The 23,296-nt window shown below is 43.0% G+C and overlaps 1 protein-coding gene across 2 annotated transcripts in view; it reads right to left on the reverse strand.

The window, feature by feature from the left end:
* Window positions 1–23,296, reverse strand: part of FOXP4 (forkhead box P4) — a 114,327-nt gene that overhangs the window by 39,275 nt on the left and 51,756 nt on the right. For both annotated transcript variants that reach the window (XM_068269506.1, XM_068269507.1), the window contains exons 2-7: window positions 16,380–16,566; window positions 15,581–15,670; window positions 15,376–15,498; window positions 13,963–14,049; window positions 12,256–12,406; window positions 3,478–3,667 (exon numbers count right to left, since the gene is read on the reverse strand). In XM_068269506.1, coding sequence (XP_068125607.1) covers window positions 3,478–3,667; window positions 12,256–12,406; window positions 13,963–14,049; window positions 15,376–15,498; window positions 15,581–15,670; window positions 16,380–16,550 — 812 coding nt within the window. In that variant the 5' untranslated portion in view covers window positions 16,551–16,566. The remainder of the gene's footprint in view (window positions 1–3,477; window positions 3,668–12,255; window positions 12,407–13,962; window positions 14,050–15,375; window positions 15,499–15,580; window positions 15,671–16,379; window positions 16,567–23,296) is intronic.

A 23,296-nucleotide genomic window follows, 5' to 3' on the forward strand; every position in this document is an offset into this window, starting at 1 on the left:
GTTAACAGAAAGCATAAGAAGTCCCGTTTGCAGTTTGCCACAAGCCATGTGGGGGACACAGCAACCATGTGGAAGAAGGTGCTCTGGTCAGATGAGACCAAAATGGAACTTTTTGGCCAAAATGCAACGCACTATGGCCTCAATTCACTAAGCTTATCTCCTGTCTTTAATAACTCTTCTAGAGTTGTTACCATGGTGATAAGGCATGTAGTATGCAGGAAACATTTTACCTCATGCAAGCCTAAAGTTAACTCTTCTGTCTTTAAGTTAACTCTCCAATCCTTAAAATAACTCCAGAGTTAAAGACAGGCTGTTTATTAACTGCGTGTGAAAATAACTACAGAGGAGGTAAATTAACTACAGAGGAGGTAAAATAACTACAGAAGAGGTAACTTAAGGAATGAAGAGATAAGATAACTCTCTCACTGGGCCATATGCAATTCACTTTTTCACCTGAGTTTTCTCCTAGGTGATATTTTTAAACTTGTCAATAAAATGCCTTTTAAGCCACCAGAAAGCAAGGAAATACTCAAAATAATTTGATAGTACTATTTTACCTACTTTTTGGTACTTTTTTAATTGAAAAGTGCTGAAAAGTTATTTTAAATCGAAGATGAAAAAATATCTCCTGGGAGAAAAGTCAGGTGAAAAAGTGAATTGCATATGGGCCACTGTGTGGAGGTAAGTTTTCTCTTGCCTTATTATCTCCAGCATTATCTTAGTGAATTGAGGCCAATGTGTGGCGGAAAACTAACACTGCACATCACTCTGAACACACCATCCCCACTGTCAAATATGGTGTTGGCAGCATCATGCTCGGGGGTGCATCTCTTCAGCAGGGACAGGGAAGCTGGTCAGAGTTGATGGGAAGATGGATGGAGCCAAATACAGGGCAAACTTGGAAGAAAACCTCTTAGAGTCTGCAAAAGACTTGAGACTGTGGCGGAGGTTCACCTTCCAGCAGGACAATGACCCTAAACATAAAGCCAGGGCAACAATGGAATGGTTTAAAACAAAACATATCTATGTGTTAGAATGGCCCAGTCAAAGTCCAGATCTAAATCCAATCGAGAATATGTGGCAAGATCTGAAAACTGCTGTTCAAAAACGCTGTCCATCTAATCTGACTGAGCTGGAGCTGTTTTGCAAAGATGAATGGGCAAGGATTTCAGTCTCTAGATGTGCAAAGCTGGTAGAGACATACCCTAAAAGACTGGTGTAACGATCGGTGTAACACAGAGAGGGTCTGATTACCGGTGATCTGCAGTATCACCGAGAATACAGAATATACCCGATTATTGATGATCTGCAGTATCACCGATAATCAGATATATCTTCTAACCTCTGGACACCTGAGAGGTGAGAGTGTTTGGTGCAACAGTAATACTTTGAGGAACGCACCCGTAAGATGGGTGCTAGACAGTAAGAGATACTGCTATGGATCAGATTCCTTCCACAGGCCTGAAGCTCCCCAAGGGGCGGAGCAAGGCTGAGAGGGGGAAGGACAGAAGGTGAGTGACACCAATGGTGAAGTGTCACTGACAGGTCTGTGAACTATCTCCAGACAGGGAAGATAGTTCTCGAGGTCGGACAGGCCAGGTCGGCAACAGACAGACAGATCAGGTACAGAGACAGGAGACAGATGCGGATTCCAGAGACTAGCCGAGTTCAGCAACAGAGTATCAGAATGACAAAGGTACACAATCAGAGATCAGAAGAATGGTCAGCAAAGCAGAAGGTCATAACAAATAATCAACAATGCCTAAGCTAAGGTGTGAGTTCCTTGGCCGTCAACACCTTTGGAAACTGAACAAGAGTATAATACAGATAATAACAGATTTCCTAGACTAAGGTGTGAGATCCTTGGCCATCAACACCTTGGAAACTGGTCTAATAAACACAGATACTGACAAGGTCTGAGTGCTACCATGTAGTGATCGCAACGCCAGACACCAGAGGAATGACCAGCACCCAGTATATATACACTAGCGCTATCCAGCGCCTCCCCTAAGTGCTGGACCAATAGGAAGTGGTGGATTTGTCAGCTGACCGGCTTGGTCAGCTGACACCCTTCTGGCTGTCATAAAAGCTCTGCCTCTCAACGCGCACGCGCGTCCTTCTGAACCTGTGTGGACTATCAGTCCCAGCCACACCAGATCTGTCTTGCAATGTATCCGCTGTGCAGGACGCGGAACAAGCCGCACCGCTAACCGAGCATGCGGCGGTTTTCCCGCGCTCAGCCACTGTGTCAGTAATAGGCCTAGGCGTACCGCTTTCCGCGTCGGACGCGGATTCCGCCGCTAGGCATGCGGCGGTTTCTCCGCGTTCCGCCCCGCTGGTGGACGAGTGCCTAAATGCTCCAGCTGCCATGCTAAACGCGGAATCAGCCGCCTCACTCAGAACACTTGAGGCGGCTCTTCCGCGTTTTCTCACAACTGCCAGCTGTAATTGCAGCAAAAGGTGGTTCTACAAACTATTGACTCAGGGGGCCGAATAATTACGCACATCCCACTTTGCAGTTATTTATTTGTAAAAAATGTTTGGCATGATGTATGATTTTCGATCCACTTCTCACGTGTACACCACTGTGTATTGGTCTATCACGTGGAATGCCAATAAAATTGATGCATGTTTGTGGCAGTAATGTGACAAAATGTGGAAAACTTCAAGGGGACCGAATACTTTTGCAACCCACTGTATGTATGTCAGACTTCATATTACTCTCACTTCAGTTGTTCTTTACGGTCAGGCTAGATAGGGAATTTATCCAAAAATGACAGGACTCTATCCGCCGGCAGACTCTGTGGCCACACAATTGATCCCTGTGCTCCGCGCCGGCCTCCTAAAAACACTGGCCTGCCCACAGATCAGAAACGGAGCCTTGGGAGGTGGGGGTGGCAGGGGGTGCAAGCCTCACCCTCACAACGTGAATTGTTCCTATTGATGGTAGACAGCGCACGGCACAACTAAGTGATTTCCAGCAGGAATGGTGGGTTAGAGAATTATGGATATTGCAGCGATGCAGGGAAAGCTGTACACATGCTAGATTTTCAACAGAGAAACAAACATTCAACCAAACATTATCTGGCATTATCAGCCTTGAGAACCCAGCTAGCCAGTAAAAAAAAAAAAAGGAATATTGCATAAAAACACTGCACATTGCAAATTAGGATGCATTACACACAATGGGCCTGGACCACTTCTCCTTTTAAGTGATATTTTCAAATCCTATCAATAAAAAATGCCTTTTAAGCCACCTGCAAGCAAGAAAGTACTCTGAATAATAATGATAGTACTTCTTCACCTATTTTTTGGTACTTTTTCAATTGCAGAGTGCTGAAAAGTTATTAAAAACAGAAGATGAAACCTTGTCTCCTTGGAGGAAACTTCAAAGAAAAAGAAAATTAGATCTGGCCCAATTTGCATGAAAAAACACAAGCCTGAACTCTGGCTTTGATAAGGCAATGTCATATTTACCTATCCCGTCGTGTATTGTGCAGCATAGTCTGGCCATTCGGTAAAGATGAGTGAATTGGAGGGGAAATCCTGGTAGATGGATATGAGGTAGGAACTGTTGAGCTTAGTTCAATGCTGTCCTGTTTGCTGGAATCTTCTTGATTATTACTCATCTCCTTAAGGAGCTGGTGCAAATCTGATGGAGATACGGCTGAAAGAAGTTTGAAAAGCAAGTTAACACACGGGTTATAATGTCACCATTCCACTGTATTCCTTGCTGCATTACTAGCGTAAATGATGTCAAGCATTGTTCTCTCCAATACACTGGTGTTTATAGTCCTACAGCCAGCACTTCAGCATTCACTGGTCAGAAAGCAGCCAAGTGCAGGCATCTCTGGCATTCACTGCTGGCAACAGCAGATGCTTCAGGCCTGGGCCCTCTGGCAGTACTTTGGGATTGTCAAAGCACTGCACCAGCGGAACCCTATGGGGTGGTTCCACTTTACACGCGATCATAAAGGGCTGCATGCAGCATTTTCAGTGTGAACCAAGATTGATCACATTTAACGGCTGCAGAGCCAAATCATGATTGCTCTGGGATTATTAAATCATGTGACTTAAGCGTTTTGGAAATTGCAAGCGTTTTGCGATTTATGAAAAAACACTGCCAGTGAATCCAGGCCTCAAAGTATCTTTACTTAACTTTCTGTACTTATCCAGTTAAGTTTAATTTATTATGAAACCTCCAAAAAGCCTTGTTATCTAAATGTCATTAAAAAAACCCCTAAGTATTAAAGTGAACCCGAGGTGAGAGGGATATGGAGGCTACCATATTTATTTCCGTGTAAACAATGCCAGTTGCCTGGCAGTCCTGTTGATCTTTTGGCATACGTAGTGTCTGAGTCAAAACCCTGGAACAAGCATATAGCTAATTCAGTAAAACCTGCATATGCTTGTTCAGAGTCTATGGCTAAAAGTATTTGAGACAAAGAATCAGGAGGACTGCCAGGCAACTGGTAGTGTTTAAAAGGAAATAAATATGGCAGCCTCCATATCACTCTCAGCTCGGGTTCCTTTTAACTACAATATTTTCATTTTTATTTAAATATTGACATGCAAAAAGAAAGAAGGATAATGTTGAAATGTCAGATCTGATATAAAATTAATCAGTCAAACAATGTTGCCACATACTATAATAGTGGATTCACAAAAGCAGAAATACTTTATATAAATACTTATAAATACTTTATATAAATACTTATAAATTTTGCCCTATGGTTTCAAGACCTGTTTCAGAAAGATTTCTTCAAAAAATTAAAAAGCAAGCTTTAAAATATGTTTCATTTGTAATACGTAGACTTATAGAGCTTTTATGTTACTGGACATTCTAAAACAACATCTGAAGATACTGTCCATATAGGCTGGGATCTACACAATGGGCTCTATTCACAAAGCATTATTCGCATTCGGTAATGCTCAAAACAGCTGATTTTACCGATCACCTTCCCAAGTTACAATTCATTAAACCTATCTCCGCACAGAAAATCACAGTTCCCGACTAGTGAGGTAAATTATCGACTTGTGTGGTAATTACCTCGGGAAATGTCACTTAAAGGAGAACTGTAGTGAGAGGTATATGGAGGCTTTCATATTGATTTCCTTTTAACCACTTAACCACCCTGGCGTTCTATTAAGATCGCCAGGGCGGCTGCGGGAGGGTTTTTTTTAAATAAAAAAAACCTATTACATGCAGCCAACTGAAAGTTGGCTGCATGAAAGCCCACTAGAGGGCGCTCCTGAAGCGTAATTCCGATCGCCTCCAGCGATCAGAGTTAACAAGGAAGGCTGCAATGAGCAGCCTTCCTTGTTTTGCTTACCTCGTCGCCATGGTGACGAGCGGAGTGACGTCATGGACGTCAGCCGACGTCCTGACGTCAGCCGCCTCCGATCTAGCCCTTAGCGCTGGCTGGAACTATTTGTTCCAGCTGCGCTGGGCTCCGGCGGCTGGGGGGACCCTCTTTCGCCGCTGCACGTGGCGGATCGCCACGCTGCGGCGGCGATCAGGTAGCACACGCGGCTGGCAAAGTGCCGGCTGCGTGTGCTCCTTTTTATTTCATCCGAATCGGCCCAGCAGGGCCTGAGCGGCAGCCTCCGGCGGTAATGGACGAGCTGAGCTCATCAATACCGCCAGGATGGTTAAAGGAATACTATCAAACTTTATCAATTTCTATCAGTAGCATAAATCAAAATTACATCAATAGTCTAAGCGAACACAGCATATCTTTTTGCTGTGCAGTATCTTTTTTTATTTATTTTACCTTATAGGCTGCGTCCCCTGTGAAACTGACGACGACGGGGAATGGGGCAGCTCATTTTGTGAGAGGGGATTCCTATATTACAGTGTAGCAGTGGATTACCCGACTTTCAGCTTTCCCCACATCAGCGCATTATTCAGCGGATGACACGCCGAAGTAGCCTGCTATGAGGAGCGAGAGACAACCCCTCTCGCTCCTACTCTGCCCAGCCAATCAGCCCCAGACTTCCGTGTGTCGGGCTGCCGCCGCCGCATCGTCATCATTGTTTGCTATGCAACGGCAAACACATTAGCTGGAGGAGTGCGCGTCATGATCCATCCTTCCCTTCCGCTCCTGCTTCTAATGCTTTCAGGAGCAATGACGCGCCCTCCTCCAGCTAATGTGTTTGCCGTTGCATAGCAAACAACAATGACGATGCGGTGGCAGCCCGACACGGAAGTCTGGGGCTGATTGGCTGGGCAGAATAGGAGCGAGAGCGGTTGTCTCTCGCTCCTCATAGCAGGCTACTTCGGCGTGTCATCCGCTGAATAATGCGCTGATGTGGGGAAAGCTGAAAGTCGGGTAATCCACTGCTACACTGTAATATAGGAATCCCCTCTCACAAAATGAGCTGCCCCATTCCCCGTCGCCGTCAGTTTCACAGGGGACGCAGCCTATAAGGTAAAATAAATAAAAAAAGATGCTGCACAGCAAAAAGATATGCTGTGTTCGCTTAGACTATTGATGGGATTTTGATTTATGCTACTGATAGAAATTGATAAAGTTTGATAGTATTCCTTTAAGGACCACAGTCTTTTCGCCCCTTAAGGACCAGAGCTTTTTTTTCCATTCAGACCACTGCAGCTTTAAGGGCTGGAACCCACAGGAGCGCTTTTGGCAGCGTTTTGGCAGCACTGCGATACGCTAGCAGTTTGCCAAAACGCTGGGCTAATGTTAATGGATGGGGCAACTTCCACAGGAGCGTTTGCGTTTCCCAGAAACGCAAACGCAGGACCTGCAGCATTTTGGGAGCGTTAGCGCTTCAATGTAAAGTATTGAAACGCTAGCAGAAACGCTCAGCAAAACCTAAACTGAGCGGTTTTGCTAGCGTTTTGCGGTTCAGCACACTGTAACAAAATTAAAAATAATTCACAGGACCAATCAGGATAAAAACGCAAAACGCTACGCACCCGCTGGGGAAAAAAATACAATGTTGCAAAACACGACCAAAAACGCGCATGAATCCGCTTGCAAACCGCTCAGACAAAACGCTAGCGGTTGCGTTTTGCGTTTGCGGTTTTCAGTGGGTTCCAGGCCTTACGGTTTATTGCTCAGTCATACAACCTACTATCTAAATGAATTTTACCTCCTTTTTTTTTTTATTAATACAGCTTTCTTTTGGTGCTATTTGATTGCTGCTGCGAGTTTTAGTTTTTATTATATTAATCAAAAAAGACATGAATTTTGTAAAAAAAATGATTTTTTTTTTACTTTCTGTGATAAAATTTGTCAAATAAAGTAAAATTTCTGTATACATTTTTGTCCAAATTTATTGTGCTACATGTCTTTGATAAAAACATTCAGTGTATAATTATTGGTTTGGGTAAAAGTTATAGCGTTTAGAAACTATGGTGTCAAAAGTGAATTTTCCCATTTTGAAGCATCTCTGACTTTTCTGAGCACCTGTCAGGTTTCATAAGGTGCTGAAATTCCAGGATAAATTGTAAGCACCCCTGTAAAGCCTAAAGGTGCTCATTGGACTTTGGGCCGCTTAGCGCAGTCAGGCTGCAAAAAAGTGCCACACATGTGGTATTGCCGTACTCAGGAGAAGTAGTATAATGTGTTTTGGGGTGTATTTTTACACATACCCATGCTGGGTGGGAGAAATATCTCTGTAAATGACAAAGTTTAGATTTTTTTTTTACACACAATTGTCCATTTACATAGAGATTTCTCCCACCCAGCATGGGTATGTGTAAAAATACACCCCAAAACACATTATACTACTTCTCCTGAGTACGGCAATACCACATGTGTGGCACTTTTTTGCAGCCTAGGTGCGCTAAGGGGCCCAAAGTCCAATGAGTACCTTTAGGATTTCACAGGTCATTTTGAGACATTTGGTTTCAAGACTACTCCTCACGGTTTAGGGCTCCTAAAATGCCAGGGTTGTTTAGGAACCCCACAAGTGACCCCATTTTAGAAAGACAACACCACAAGGTATTCTGCTAGGAGTATGGTGAGTTCATAGAAGATTTTTTTTCGTCACAAGTTAGCGGAAATTGACACTTTGTGGAAAAAATAAAAATCAATTTCCGCTAACTTTTGACAAAAAATAAAATCTTCTATGAACTCGTCATACACCTAACGGAATACCTTGGGGTGTCTTCTTTCTAAAATGGGGTCACTTGTGGGGTTCCTATACTGCCCTGGCATTTTAGGGGCCCTAAACCGTGAGGAGTAGTCTTGAACCTAAATGTCTAAAAATGACCTGTGAAGTCCTAAAGGTACTCATTGGACTTTGGGCCCCTTAACGCAGTTAGGGTGCAAAAAAGTGCCACACATGTGGTACCGCCGTACTTAGGAGAAGTAGTATAATGTGTTTTGGGGTGTATTTTTACATATACCCATACTGGGTGGGAGAAATATCTCTGTAAATGACAATTTTTTGATTTTTTTTACACACAATTGTCCATTTAAATAGATATTTCTCCCACCCAGCATGGGTATGTGTAAAAATACACCCCAAAACACATTATACTACTTCCCCTAAGTACGGCGATACCACATGTGTGACACTTTTTTGGAGCCTAGATGTGCTAAGGGGCCCAACATCCTATTCACAGGTCATTTTGAGGCATTTGGTTTCTAGACTACTCCTCACGGTTTAGGGCCCCTAAAATGCCAGGGCAGTATAGGAACCCCACAAGTGACCCCATTTTAAAAAGAAGACACCCCAAGGTATTCCGTTAGGTGTATGGTGAGTTCATAGAAGATTTTATTTTTTGTCACAAGTTAGTGGAAAATGACACTTTGTGAAAAAAATAAAAATCAATTTCCGCTAACTTTTGACAAAAAATAAAATCTTCTATGAACTCGTCATACACCTATCGAAATACCTTGGGGTGTCTTTTTTCTAAAATGGGGTCACTTGTGGGGTTCCTATACTGCCCTGGCATTTTAGGGGCTCAAAATCGTGAGTAGTCTGGAAACCAAATGCCTCAAAATGACTGTTCAGGGGTATAAGCATCTGCAAATTTTGATGACAGGTGGTCTATGAGGGGGCGAATTTTGAGGTACCGGTCATAAGCAGGGTGGCCTCTTAGATGACAGGTTGTATTGGCACTGAAGTGCAGGAAGCGCAGGATGTTCTCAAATCGTGACCTGGACATGGCAGCAGAGAACATGGTCATGTGATGTATTGGGTGCGTAGACCAATAAGACCGTAATACTTTATTTTTGACTAGACCCATGTTAAGGAGAAGGCCCCGAAAATGTTACGTTCGGAAACTTGGAGTGGTTTCCACCGAAAAGGCTGGGCATGGCATTGTGTGGCATAACGGTTGGTCTCAGCCACAATAAAGTCGTAGAGACCAGCAGTGATCAGAAAAAAAAAATTCTGTCACTGCGGTGGGGCGGGTGAGGGTTTGGCTGGGTGATCAGAAGCCCGCAGGGGGCAGATTAGGGCCTGATCTGATGGATAGGAGTGCTAGGGGGGTGACAGGAGGTGATTGAAGGGTATCTCAGGGGGTGATTAGAGGGGAAAATAGATGCAATCAATGCACTGGGGAGGTGATCGGAAGGGGGTCTGAGGGTTTGGCCGAGTGATCAGGAGCCCACACGGGGCAAATTAGGGCCTGATCTGATGGGTAGGTGTGCTAGGGAGTGACAGGTGGTGACAGGAGGTGATTGATAGGTGTCTCAAGGTGTGATTAGAGGGGGGAATAGATGCAAGCAATGCACTGGTGAGGTGATCAGGGCTGGGGTCTCTGGGCGTTCTGAGGGTGTGGGCGGGTGATTGGGTGCCCAAGGGGCAGTTTAGGGTCTGATCTAATGGGTAGCAGTGACAGGTGGTGACAGGGGGTGATTGATGGGTGTTCAATGGGTGATTAGATGGCAGAACAGATGTAAACAATGCACTTTGGAGGTGATCTGAGGGTGGGTCTGTGGGCGATCTGATGGTGTGGGTGGGTGATCAGATGCCTGTAAGAGGCAGGTTAGGGTCTGATCTGATAGGTGGCAGTGACAGGTGGTGATTGACGGGTGATTGACAGGTGATTACAGGGGAGGATTGATGTATACCGTACACGGGGGGGTCTGGGGAGGATCTGAGAGTATAGGGGGTGATCAGGAGCCCCCAGGGGGCAGTTTAGGACCTAATGTTAAAAATAGCGCTGATAGATAGTGACAGGGAGTGATTGATGGGTGATTGGGTCCAAACAGGGGTCTGGAGGGTGGGCAGAGGGGGGGGTCTGAGGGGTGCTGTGGGCGATCAGAGGGAAGGGGGGGGCAGATCAGTGTGCTTGGGTGTTTACCATCGGCTGTGGGCGGTCGGCAAGTGGTTAAGCAATACCAGTTGCCTGGCAGCCCTGCTGAGCTATTTGCCTGCAGTAGTGTGAATCACACCAGAAACAAGCATGCAGCTAATCTTGTCAGATCTGACAAAAATGTCAGAAACACGTGATCTGCTGCATGCTTGTTCAGGGTCTAGGGTTAAAAGTATTAGAGGCAGAGGATCTGCAGGTTAGCCAGGCAACTGGTATTGCTTAGAAGGAAATAAATATGGCAGCTTCCATATGCCTCTCACTACAGTTCTCCTTTAATGTCAATTCACAAAGATTTCCGCATGTCATTTACCGGCCAAAAGTGTTCGTTTTTTTTTCACCAGCTCACAGCAGCCGATAACTGGCTCTCCCCCTGCTGTCTCTGTGCGGTAACTTGACAGACAGCCTTTGGGGAGAGCCAGGCAGCCAATAGGGAGAGCCACACATCCTGCTTCGCACTCTGATTGGATGCGACAGGTATGCCGGTGGGTCTTTTAGTGTATCAAAGCAGAAAAAAAACAACATTGCTGCGGGCATACCTGCATCCCTTTAGATGTGCATTTTTGTGTTGTAGCACACAGAAGAGCTCCCTCTGGTGGCTGCAGCACATCTAAAGGGATGATAGTATGCACAGGAAGGAAAACTTCCGAGTCACACACACAGCTCCCTGCCTGCCTGCTGCCCCGCTAGAAGGCTGGTAAGTTACACTTACTGACCAGGGCTTAGTGAATTGAGGCATGTTTGTTCAGTAAATTATCCAACTTCTGCCTCATGGGGGAAAACTTTTGTGAATTTGGGAAAAAAAAAAGTGTAAAATACCGCAGGAGTATTTTACCGTCCAAAATGATTTTACCGAACTGCTTATTGTGAATAGAGCCCAATGTCATTCTCACTATGGTTGCTTCAGAAGGGTTTCTCCAGAACAACGAGCATCTCTCTCAGAGAACATGTGCTCAGCACTAATGGTCACAGGGATCTTTAACCTATCCTGGATAACCAAGGGATCAGTTTAAGTGCAATACACGTCTCCCATGAGACGCAAGTGGCTTGTTCCGCTGTCATAACACCACAAAGTCCTCTGTGACTCTTCTTCCTCCGCCAACTGCGGAAGTTCGGCATAGCGCAGGAGATTCTAACATGCTTTTACACTGCCACCATTGAATCGATCCTCTGCTCCGCCATCCTGGTCTGGTATGCGGGAGACACCGCCAGTGACAGACACAAGCTACAGAGGACCATCAGGTCGGCGGAGAGGATCATTGGGAGACCTCTGCCCCCACTTGACCACCTGTATAACACAAGGCTGCGAACCAGGGCTCTAAGGATGGCAGGTGACCTCTCTCACCCAGGCCACTGTTTCTTCACCCCACTTCCACTGGGTCGGAGACTCCGGGCCATCTCCACCAAGACCACCAGACACATGGCCGTCAGCCTCCTGAACTCCCTTAACATTCTACCACCCTCTACCAGCGCCATAACACCTGCATAGGAGCGGTAGTCTTCAGCAGTGCGGTTCTGAAAGATGAATTCAGAGCTATATGTATATCTGATGATGTTTGTATATTTGCGTATGTTTTACTGTTATTCTGACATTTTTGTATGTTTTACTGTTATTCTGAATTGTGTATGTTTTTACTGTTATTCTGACATTTTTCCTGCCTTTCTCTCTATGTACCGCTCCATTGTGCCAAATCCAATTCCGGGCGTGACCCAGTCATCCTTGGCGAAATAAAATGATTCTGATTCTGTTAACACTTGGGACTGATGCTAATTGTGTCAATCCCAGCTCACCCACTATCTGCTCACTTTTACAAATGATATGCCAGGACCCAATATAGTTTTATTCTTACTTAGTGTGTTGGTGGATACATGAAAATGGAGAGCGCTTTATACAAGTGAACAATGCTCTCAGTTCTGCTGTTACCTTTATAAAGTACGTACAGTGACAAGTTAACACTCACCTTGGGGGAGGCCTGGAATGCTTACGGCCCCTTGGCCCGGCTGAAGCCCAACTAGACTCTGTCTCTGCAGGTTTAGCAAATGCTGCTGTTGAAGCTGTTGCATCTGTAAAATCTGCTGCTGGAATGCTAGTTGTTTATTCCCCATAGACACCTGCATAGAGAAGGATGAAGTATTGGAACAGGAATAGATGCTCCTCCAGAATGAATTCACACACCAATAAACACATCTATTGAGCTAAACACTAAGGTATTGTGGGTGAAGTGAAGTCTTTGTAGGTGCCAGTACTCTTTATTACAGCTTGGGCAGCATTTCAGTCAAACACATATTGAGTGGAAGGTTGTTCCCACATCTATGGAGATAAGGAAGTAATCTTTAATTGGCTATAGAAGTCTTCACACTTGTGAAATCCATGTGAAAAGGTAGCTTTTTTTGTTTAAAGCTTTTGATTAATCTCCCTAATGCTAATCACAAAGAACACCCCAGCCATACCAGGCAGTTGTTTGGATGTCTCATGCCATATTTGATTACAGCCTATTTTGAAATCTGTCTTTAGGCAAAAAGCAGTCTTAAACACAAGGCAATAATGTAATAAACAAGCCCATACTTGATATCCCACACGAGCACCAACAAAATCATGACACCACACAGGATTGTAGCATAATTTAGTACAGATAAAAAACAAAATGTTGCATCATGCAGGATGTCATTCTCAGCCATTTTCCTCATGCTTCAACACGGTCATAAACCTCCAGAATCCAGAATGTATTGTAGCATTGTATTTATTTAATTTGACTAATCCGATGAGTACATAAGCTTAATAAAACTTCACACAATGCAAAGTTTGTGCCGGGACCTCAGATCTCATAGAACGCATTTACCCCATCCCAATTCATTTAGAATAGCTTGTCCCAAAGTGCTTGAGAGCTGCAGCCACTAAGGGCATGCTCAATAGGCCACCCTGGAGCATTATGGAATCTTGCCTAAGGACTCCTTGCTGAATTGGTAAGAATTCAAACCCTGGTCTCCTGAGACAAAGGTGGTGTCTTTCCCAGTACATCACCAATTCCAACCACAGTAAAAAGGCTTGAATAGCATTTTTATGTAAATTGTAAAAAATGCCATTGATACCAAGGTATGTATTGCACTACTCATGACTTTAATAACAGTAGTCATATTGTTAGTCAATTGGATTCATGAAGCATGTGTGCATGTTACATTTATGCAGTACTTTCTCGAATAATAAAGAAGGTATGAAACAATTCTGTAAACTTCTGTATGTTACATTTTATCCGAATATAAAGCTAATTCATAGATATTCGTTGACATTTATAGTAGTGTAAAGTAATATGCAACAAGTCTATATATAATGTTTTAAACCAATAGAATTGGATGAAAGGTAGTCATGTGCTCAATAGTGATGGTCATGTCTGGGAAAACTCATGGAGAAGCATGTGATTTGTTTGATCAGCTGATAGATTTGCAAAGCTCTGATTTGCTGTGATCACATCCTGCTTTACCACATAATCATGACTAGAAAATCAGACTTACATTTCTATCACATGACCAAACTAATCACATGCTTCTCCATGAGTTCTAGCAATTACCATTACTGGTGTTCAAACAAAAAATAAAATAGAACCATATGTGATTTAAACAAAGGCTGAGTATTGTTCTGATGAATAATACCTGGATGAATATCAACTGACCTCTTTGGCCTGTTGTTTGCCTGACTGTTGCTGTGTTAATAACTGGAGGTGTAGCTGCTCTTGTTGCTTCTTATAATATTCCTGAAGCTGCAAGAAACAAGAGAAATGATGACTTCAAAGGTTTAATGAATTTCTAACTGGGAAAAAATAAGCTTAAACTTCAATAACTCTGAAACACAAGTTGGATTATTAACAATTTCAGTTGGTTGAAAAGCTAGCTACAAGTGAATAGGGTAACTACCTAAATCACACACCAGTTCCCAGTCCAAATGTGCTTGGAAGGAAGGCCTACATCTTGGAAGGATATCATTGTTCATTAATTAGTTCTTCCGCAGGCATCCTATTACCAGAGATACCTGTTTGCTCTTGCACCCCTAGGTAGCAAGGCAGGTAGAGTCTCTTGCCAGTTGCAGGGCTCTGATGGTGACAGGGTGGATATCCCACAACCCTGGCATAATTGTAGCAGCAAGTTAAAGAGAAGCCACTAAATGGAATTCACACAGAACAGTGAGTGAGGAATTCAGTATATAAATGCTACAAACCTTTGTCCATGCAACGCACTGCCAAAATCCTCCACTCCACTAAATGTTTAAATAGCCAAAGACTTTGGGAAATCTGATACTCTGGTGGAGGAATGAGAAAGCCTAGATGGCAACACTAAAGCTACGTACACACATACGACAACGATCATTCGTTGTGAACGACGAATGATCTTTTAATTGACGAAAGAACGACCTAAGTAAAGTTAGCTTTTAAAGGTGTGCAATGATCTGATCGTTTGTTAACGATCAATCCGGAACAATGTCACATACTGTACCTGGAAGTGAAATCATAGCAAGTTCCGCACGCACATAACGAACGGTTCAAAATGTACGTTACACAATAAAAAGCTCTCAGAAAGCCAAAAAGCGCTCAGAAACACGCTTATAGTGTCTCTGAAACCTTAGTCATAGACCAAGACTAGGTGTTTCTGACTGAATTAAACACATTCTTGTTTCAGGTGTGTGATTCATATACTACTGCTGCCAAAGAAATCAGCAGGATGCCAGGCAACCAGTATTGTGTAAAAACAAATACATATGGCAGCCTCCATATCCCTTTTAGTTCAGGTGTACATTTAAAAAAGATCTAGATATGAACCCAACACACAAAATATGCCACAGTAATAAAATCTTGTTGGGGTGTTGTACTCTTCCACATTTTACAAAAAAACTGTGTTATTTGTTGTTGTCCCTTGGAAAGATTCACCCACAGAAAGTGATGGAAAGTTTCAGAGATAAACCAAAGGTCCCTGCTCTTTTCACACTATCCAAACAAAAATAACTTCCTTTCCTGGAGTTGGGCTTCATTAAAAGGGTTCTCAAGCACGTCACAGGTTTACACTCTTTATCCTGACCACATAATGGATCTCACCTGCTGCAACATGAGGGCTTGTTGTTGCTGCAGAACTGCCTGAATCTGAGGTGGGGACAGAATCTGCTGCATCTGTTGCTGAGTTAACATCTGTGGAGACATCATAGCCACTGACACTGGGACCTGTGGTAAGAGCATAAGTAGTATAAGATATTTATATGGCATATCCCCATAATTTTTCATGAACCGTCCAAGTGGTACCCACCTGAACTGAGGGTTGCTTGTTTTCTGTGCTGCTAGGGGTAGTCATTCCTGTTGCCTGCTGTAATAAAAGCTGCCTTGCCACTTGTATAGCCTAAGAGAACCAAAAATATAGTAAAAATATAAAAAAACATCTTTTGAGAGATTAATAATATCTACTGCTTCTTGAACGTCCTCCCATTAACACCATTACTGCAGACTGAGCTGTAATGTGAATGAGAACTGCATTTCACAAATGTTCATGATTGCTTGTCAGCAAAGTCCACTATGGTGTTACTGTACACCATAAAAACATTTGTCACATGGACAATTCTCTGTACAGCACCAGGACCACCGGTGGAGATTTACCTGAATGAACTTCCAATTGCTAGCTTAGCGTTATTAGCAAAGGCATGATGTGCTGCTCTGTCACTGGTGGCTGAATGTTAGCCGCTTCAGCTGGTGACAGATCTGCAGATCACTCTATTGCTAATGATACTGTGCTATTAAATAGAATGTCATTAGAGCGATTTCCCCCTGGTCAACCTGTTTCTGCGGTGGGAAATGCCTGAATAACACAGGCCAAATGTTTCTAGATGCAAGAACTGCTTGCAATTCTTTGCTGCTACATATAACAATCATATGTTTATGGGGCACACTGGAGATTAATTAAAATGGTTAGAAACCAATTTAACAATCAATTTGTTTTTTACTAAAATCAGTTGAATTTTGAATGCACGTTGAGAATTATTGCATGTAAAACACTGCGGTTCCTTTTGACGTATTTACAATTAGCACCTGGTGGGGTGCAGTCCAGTCTTTACCTGTTGCTGTTGGAAGTGTAGGAGTTCTGCTGTAGATAATTCTCCATTTGTTTCTGCACTTGAATTGGCTTCTCGTGCTCCACCACCATCAGACTGGTTTGGAAGACTGCTGACTCCATTCTGACTGGTTGGAGTAGATCGTATGGAGTCAGATGCAGATTCCACCATCATGACTTATTTGTACTACCTGAGCAAAATAGAACAGTAATGTTAATAGAAGTGATGGTTCATAAATAAATGTTTGGGTAATCTTACAGAGAACTGTGCAGTTTGCAAATAAAATCTGAATGATCAAGTTAGCCTTCACATTACACAGACGTTGACAAGGCTCACAGATTTCTCAGTGAGACTGTTCATGCATGAACATTCATAGCATGGCTGACGAGCCAGAACTGAAACAGCCACAAATGTGCTGCATATAATATGGTAGCAGGGTCTGTGACACCAGGATCTTATAATGTGAGTTTCAAAATCACTCTAGCTAAATTCACAATTCCAAGGTTATCTACCTCTTTGGCATGTTTCGCAGAAGCCATCAGTACAAAAATCATCCAACTCCTTGACAATGACTCCACAGCCCTGGCAAGGCTATGGAGTAGTGGTACGGAATTCATCCAACTCTGACTCCCCAGTTTATGAAACCTCCGACTCCAGGTACCCAAAGATTGCTCCAACTCCTTGACTCCAACTCCACAGGCCTGGATGGTAGCTTTTAAACGGTGAATGTGGACATACACAAGTGCTCGCTACATAACAGGAGCTATGCTCAGGCCTCTTATTATATCCCTGTGTTATTTTCACATAAGTTACAGCTACTTAAGGTGTACCTAAGATGGGCTTACTAAAAGATTTTATACTTACCTGGGGCTTCCTCAAGCCCCATGAGCAGCGATGCGATTTGCATCTCCTGTGATGCATCATGGGAGACATCCTATGCTCCCTCCAATCTGAATAATCGCAAATACCTTCTGTTTTAAAAAGGCATACTTTTGTTTTTCCTATCGAGATAAGAGAAATCAAAACCAACTCCTAGCTACATTTTTTTTTCCATGTTACTCAAAGATTAACTTTAGATGTTGATCTTACACTGCCATTTCTACACTCATAAGACTCCCCCATTAGTGCAGCTGATCTTCATAATGGTGGAAAACAACAACTGTAAATGCAAGGAAACCCTCCAACACGGCACCGCATTGGCCAATGTATTAGGAATCAGATGACAGTTGGAACAGGATGTTTCCCATTCTGAGTCAGGATTCTTATAAAATCTGGCAGGAATACCACCCCTTATTCAGGAATACTTTCTTACTCCATTTTTTTTAAGCGTCAACATTCTAATAATAAAGAAAACAAAACAGAATAAAATGCTACTGAAATTTGTAAACAGCATCAAAATCTATCTTAATTAATTTAATTAAGCTTTAAAGGACTTCCGAGACCAAATAAATCTATTTTTTTATTCCTCTGGGGCTTCTTTCAGCCCCTCACAGCCCGCCTTAGTCCCTCACCGCAGCCCAGGTCCTCCTCCGTGTTCCCGCTAGCTGCCCACGATGATGGCGACCCGCCGGTGTGGTCAGCTCTTCAGCAAGGCTGAGTACGCACCAGATGACGTGGACGTACGGACACTCGCAGAAGAGCCGGCCCGCCAGCGGGTTGCCATCATTGCGGGCAGCCAGCGGGGACACGGAGGAGGACCTAGGCTGCGACGAGGGGCCGAGACTGCTGCGAGGGGCAGGAAGAAGCCCCAAGTGAGTAAAAAATAGATTCGTTATGGGGCCTCAGAAGTCCTTTAAGTTCAATTGTAACAGTAAGTAGGGTTTCAGCACTAATATCTCGGTACTATGAATGCTAATTCTCAAAACACACACACAGAGAGTAACCTTTAAAGGTTGAGTGCGCTACCATTTGCCATTATTGTCTATGGCTGTGATATAAGAATCCCTGTCCCGTGGTATACTTAACATGTAGGCAGCTAATGAAGGATGAAAGCCTTTATTGTGTAGAAAAGGTACTATGAAATAAAAAGGGGACTGTAGGCTGCTCTTATTGCCACCTTGTAGAAAGGGGGTATGACTGTCTGTATATTTTTTAACTGCATAAGCACTCTAATCTTAATAATATCTAACATCAAACTGTCACCCAACCTAATGAAAACACTAAAAGCAAGGGGTAAGACCAGAAACTCTAGATAAACCTGAACCTGTGTACATATTTCAGCTATTTGATAGCTGAAACCATCATCCGTGATCGTTTTGTCTGTTCTAATCTCCTGTCTGTTCCAATCTTCTGTCAAAGAATGGATGACAAGCAATGGCTGTACTATTTTACATCCAATTTCCTTACCAGAGCAAGGTGTCTCCTATTTTATCTCCTCACCACAAGACAGTACCTACTGCACAGGCAAGCCAAAACTTGCATGGACTGTCCCTTGTTAAATGAGGTGTGTGTCACTATACAGAAGCAATGAGTGTTGATAGGGGGCAACACAATTTAGTACTCTATAAATAATCAATCACTTGTGTAAGCTTTGAATCTAGTTGCACATTACAGAACTCCTCAGTACAATCTGACTTGGGAACTGACCTGCGTTGATATACAGGAGTCCCATCAGTAACTTCTTCAGTGAATAAGTAGGATCAAAATGTATGTGGAAAATAATGAAAGCTGTCATTGATGATTGTGACTTCAATGTTTAAGCTATGATTTGCCTGCATGTTTATGAAACAAAACTGTGGCCTCACCTGCAAACTCCCTGTATATTATATACAACCAGTAAACCCCCAATTCTCAAAAGAATTGCACACCACAACAAGCGCCATGAACCCGATCCAATTCACTTTTCTCCCGATTTTTCGCCTAAGATATCATTTTTCATCTTCTGCTTGAAATAAATGTTGCACTCTGCAATTGAAAAAGTACCAAAAATTAAGTGAAAAAGTATTTTCTTGTTTGCAGGTGGCTTAAAAGGCATTTTATTTATAATGTGAAGTATAACCTAGGAGAAAACTTAGGAGAAGAAGTGAATACAGTAGGATCAGGCACTATGTCTGAATACAACCCAGGTGAGGGTCACAATCTTTTACCATGCAATAGCAGACTTTTTTTTTTATTTAAAGACGACCACTGGTAAAAAAAAAAAGAAAAAAATATGCGTACCCCAGAGCCTGTTATGTAAAAAGCTCTGTTAGGCCTCTTGCACACTACATGCAATTCCGATTTGCATTTTTTAATCGATTTCCACATGTGACTCCGATTTACGATTTTTAATTGGTAATGCATGCTTCGTTTTTTTTTTTTACAGCATTGGATTTGCAGTGTGCAGGGGGCCTTACTGCTGCAAGGATCAGCAGCTGGTAAGGTTAATCATTCGATTTCAGAAACTCTACCCCCTCCAAGACAACCGTGGCTTTTTTCCCTGAAGTTTTCTGAAAGGTCTGTGGCCACCCCCACCAGCATTGTCATGGGCTGTCCCAGCTGAGCAGCCGCGGCCTAATTGGCTGCCGAACTGGGGCGGCCCCAATTAGGTTGTGGCTGCCGAGCTGGAGCGGGCTGCGGTATGGAGGTGAGGATGGCCACAGAGCTTTGGAAAACTTAAAAAAAAACAAAAAACGCCATGGCGGTTTTGCCGAAAGTGGGGGGGGGGGGGGAGGTTCTGGGAATGGGGTTGGGAAACTTATAACATTAATGAATTATGGGCGAACAGCTAATTGATAAAACCCACCGATCCTTACAGCAGTAATAGACAGCCTTACATTGCAAAGTCTGTGTTTTCACTAATGGTTCTTTATAAAGAAATACACTCTGTATTAGCTAGTTTACTTATGTTATTCCCACTGGAGATGCTTGGAGATCTCTGAAGGTATATGCAGTAAATTAGGCCCAATATGTTCTGTATGCAGTGATACGGAGTGGAATGACAGAATTTGGAGAACAGTTGAGAGCATAAGTGATCCAGCAAACCTTGACTGCTATTAGGGGGCAAAATTTTGCAAAAAAAAAAAAATCACTTACTATTCAGTAAGGCTCACTATACTTGGATATGATCCAGACAGGGATGTAAGCTTTTGTCACCTAATAGCAGAAACTCCACCTCAGCTTCTTTGCTGCTCCCCAGCATTAGTAAATCAAACCCCTAGTGGGCTATAAAGCTACATACAGACAACATAATCAATGTCCAAAACAAATGATTATGGCTGACTGAGTCAACAACTGACTGTCTGTTCAAGCATTCAATGTTGTCTGGAACTGACTCTGCAGAGTAGAACCATGATCTGCCAGGCTAGACTGTTCCAGTCCATCATTATAACACATCAGTGTGTTTTCTGCTTCTCTTACTTACTGCACAGGAAATATCTGAATGCTCAACCAATTCAACTGTCATTCTATATCTGTACTTAAAGAGAAACTCTGAACAAGAATTGAACTTTATCCCAATCAGTAGCTGATACCCCCTTTTACATGAGAAATCTATTCCTTTTCACAAACAGATCATCAGGGGGCGCTGTATGACATATTGTGGTGAAACCCTTCCCACAAGAAACTCTGAGGACCGTGGTACTCCTGGCAGTTTCCTGTCTGTGAACCTTGTTACATTGTGGGAAATAGCTGTTTACAGCTGTTTCCAACTGCCAAAAAAGCATGCAGCAGCTACATCACTTGCCAACAGTAAAAATGGCACCATGTAATAAATGTCAGAATGTAAATTAGAGATTTAAAAGATTTTACAATGGGCAAACACTGACTAAATCATTTATACATAATTATTGTAAAAATGAAGCACTTTTTTGATTACATTATTTTCACTGGAGTTCCTGTTTAACTGAGACAGGGGACACCCTTGACTGTTTTTGCACACATTTTCTGCACAGAAAGACTGAGTACTCATGTTAATGAATGGGCTAGTTCACACTTAGGCCTCTTGCACACTACATGCAATTCCGATTTTTTATACGATCTGATTTTTATTCCGATTAAAAAAACGTAGCAGCATGCAGTACAGAGGCCTCAATGCCTTTTTCGCATGCAGAAAAAAACCTCACATCCTGCAGGATAATTCTGCACATTTTGTCAGTTTTCTCTATCAATTACATTAGCTGCTGTGAAAAAACATGCATTTTTTTTTTTTGCATACAAACACACATGGGGCTCGATTTTCACAAAGTGGCAGCGTCGGTATGGCAGTTTGGACTTCTTAAAGGTTAAGACGTCCAAACTGCAGCGCAAACGACTTTGTGCGCCAAAAACGTCACACTGCGCGTGGTACCACGGTGCCCCGAAAATTATGTGCGATGCTACAATAATGTTGCATGCGGTGAGCCGAAAACGGGGCATATGGTGCCTCTTTAACGGTGCACCAGTGCGCCTGACAGTGCGACCTTAAGGGTGCACTGGTGCAACGTTTCAGGGGCACCATATGCCCCGTTAACGTCGCATAGTGCGATGTTTTCACCGCACTGCGCGCAAGTTTTCGGCGCGATGTAGTTTTGCGTGACTATTAGTGTGCGCATAGCTACTTTACATGCACTAATGGGCTTTTCACTGCAGCGTTAACACTTAGCGCCGCATAGTGAATCGAGCCCATGGTGTGCAGAAAACGCAGAGAGAAAACTAAAAGACAAGTGTTTTCCCTACCTTAAAGGTAGCAACAGTTGGTGTTAGGAAGCCCTCATGTACTATGACACTGATGTGCCCAAGCCTATAGGCATTGTACCAAAACTATAAAGCAATTTGCAAACCACACAGTCAGGCTGGCACCACCACAAGTAAAAAGCTCTTTTATTTAGATATTAAAAAGACAGCATGCCTAAAAATGGCTTAGGGTGTTACCAGTCTACCCCTGTGCAGTATACAGATGTGATACATGACTGACATCTACATGATATCTATTGTTTCCTGACGTTGCCGCACTCAATCTAACAACAGACCTGGTCTTATATTACTCACACTGCCACAGTTGCATGCTTTGTTTTGCTGGATGCAGTACAAAGTTATGCAGCCTCACTCTCCCCCGTACTGCTTCTGCTCCCCCTAAGCTTCCAAGACATCAATTTCACAGAAAATAGACTTTCCCCATCCATGTTCCACTGACAAAACAATTAAGCATTCATAGATGGGACTCCATAGTTTACAGATTTTACTAGACACAATATTTTTTATTGTATCTAATCTGTAATCTGTCAAGAAATATATAATGTATGCATGCTACATACAACATCATTTTATGAAAATGCAGGCAATAAAAAAAATGAGCCACTAAAGCTCACGCTTTTACAAATATCAGGTTGTTACTCACACATACGGAGCAGATCGCGCCTGAGCAGTCATGGAGTCCATGTTATGTATACATTACTATGCTCGCTACTAGTGTGAGCTGTAAGTATCAGTGCCCTCTCAATGAACAAACATTGTAGGGCATTAGTTTACAGCTGACTTTGAGAAGTGGCCAATCCACATTCTGCTGTTCGGGTCACAGTGTGCAGGGCGGGGAGGAAAGCGATAAGGAGAGAAGGGAAGAGGAAGGCTTATTGTTTTACCTGTACCTGACACAGATAACCATATGAAGGGTCTCTGGACTCTGTCCTCCCACACCCCACTCAGATAGGAAAAACCTGCTTGTGCAATTCCTTCACAAAACACACAGAAATCTCAATGTCCTGGGCAAATAAAGTATATAAGGTACATACCTGTGAGTGAAGGTTACAGCTTATACATGCTTTAAACGTTTCTGTACCTATGTGGAAAGCATGCACTCCGCTCATACATAAGGTGTGTCAGTATTTACATACACTGCAGCATATCTCTGCAATTATGTTTGTTGATTTTTGTGGGGCAAAGTTCCAGCATTATTGCTTTGAGTTTCAGACTTGCTGAATTTCATACTCACTCTGTACATGCACTATTCTTCAATCATAATGTTT

Source organism: Hyperolius riggenbachi, chromosome 2 (genome assembly GCF_040937935.1).
Source record: "Hyperolius riggenbachi isolate aHypRig1 chromosome 2, aHypRig1.pri, whole genome shotgun sequence".
In the NCBI taxonomy this organism is placed as follows: Eukaryota; Metazoa; Chordata; class Amphibia; order Anura; family Hyperoliidae; genus Hyperolius; species Hyperolius riggenbachi.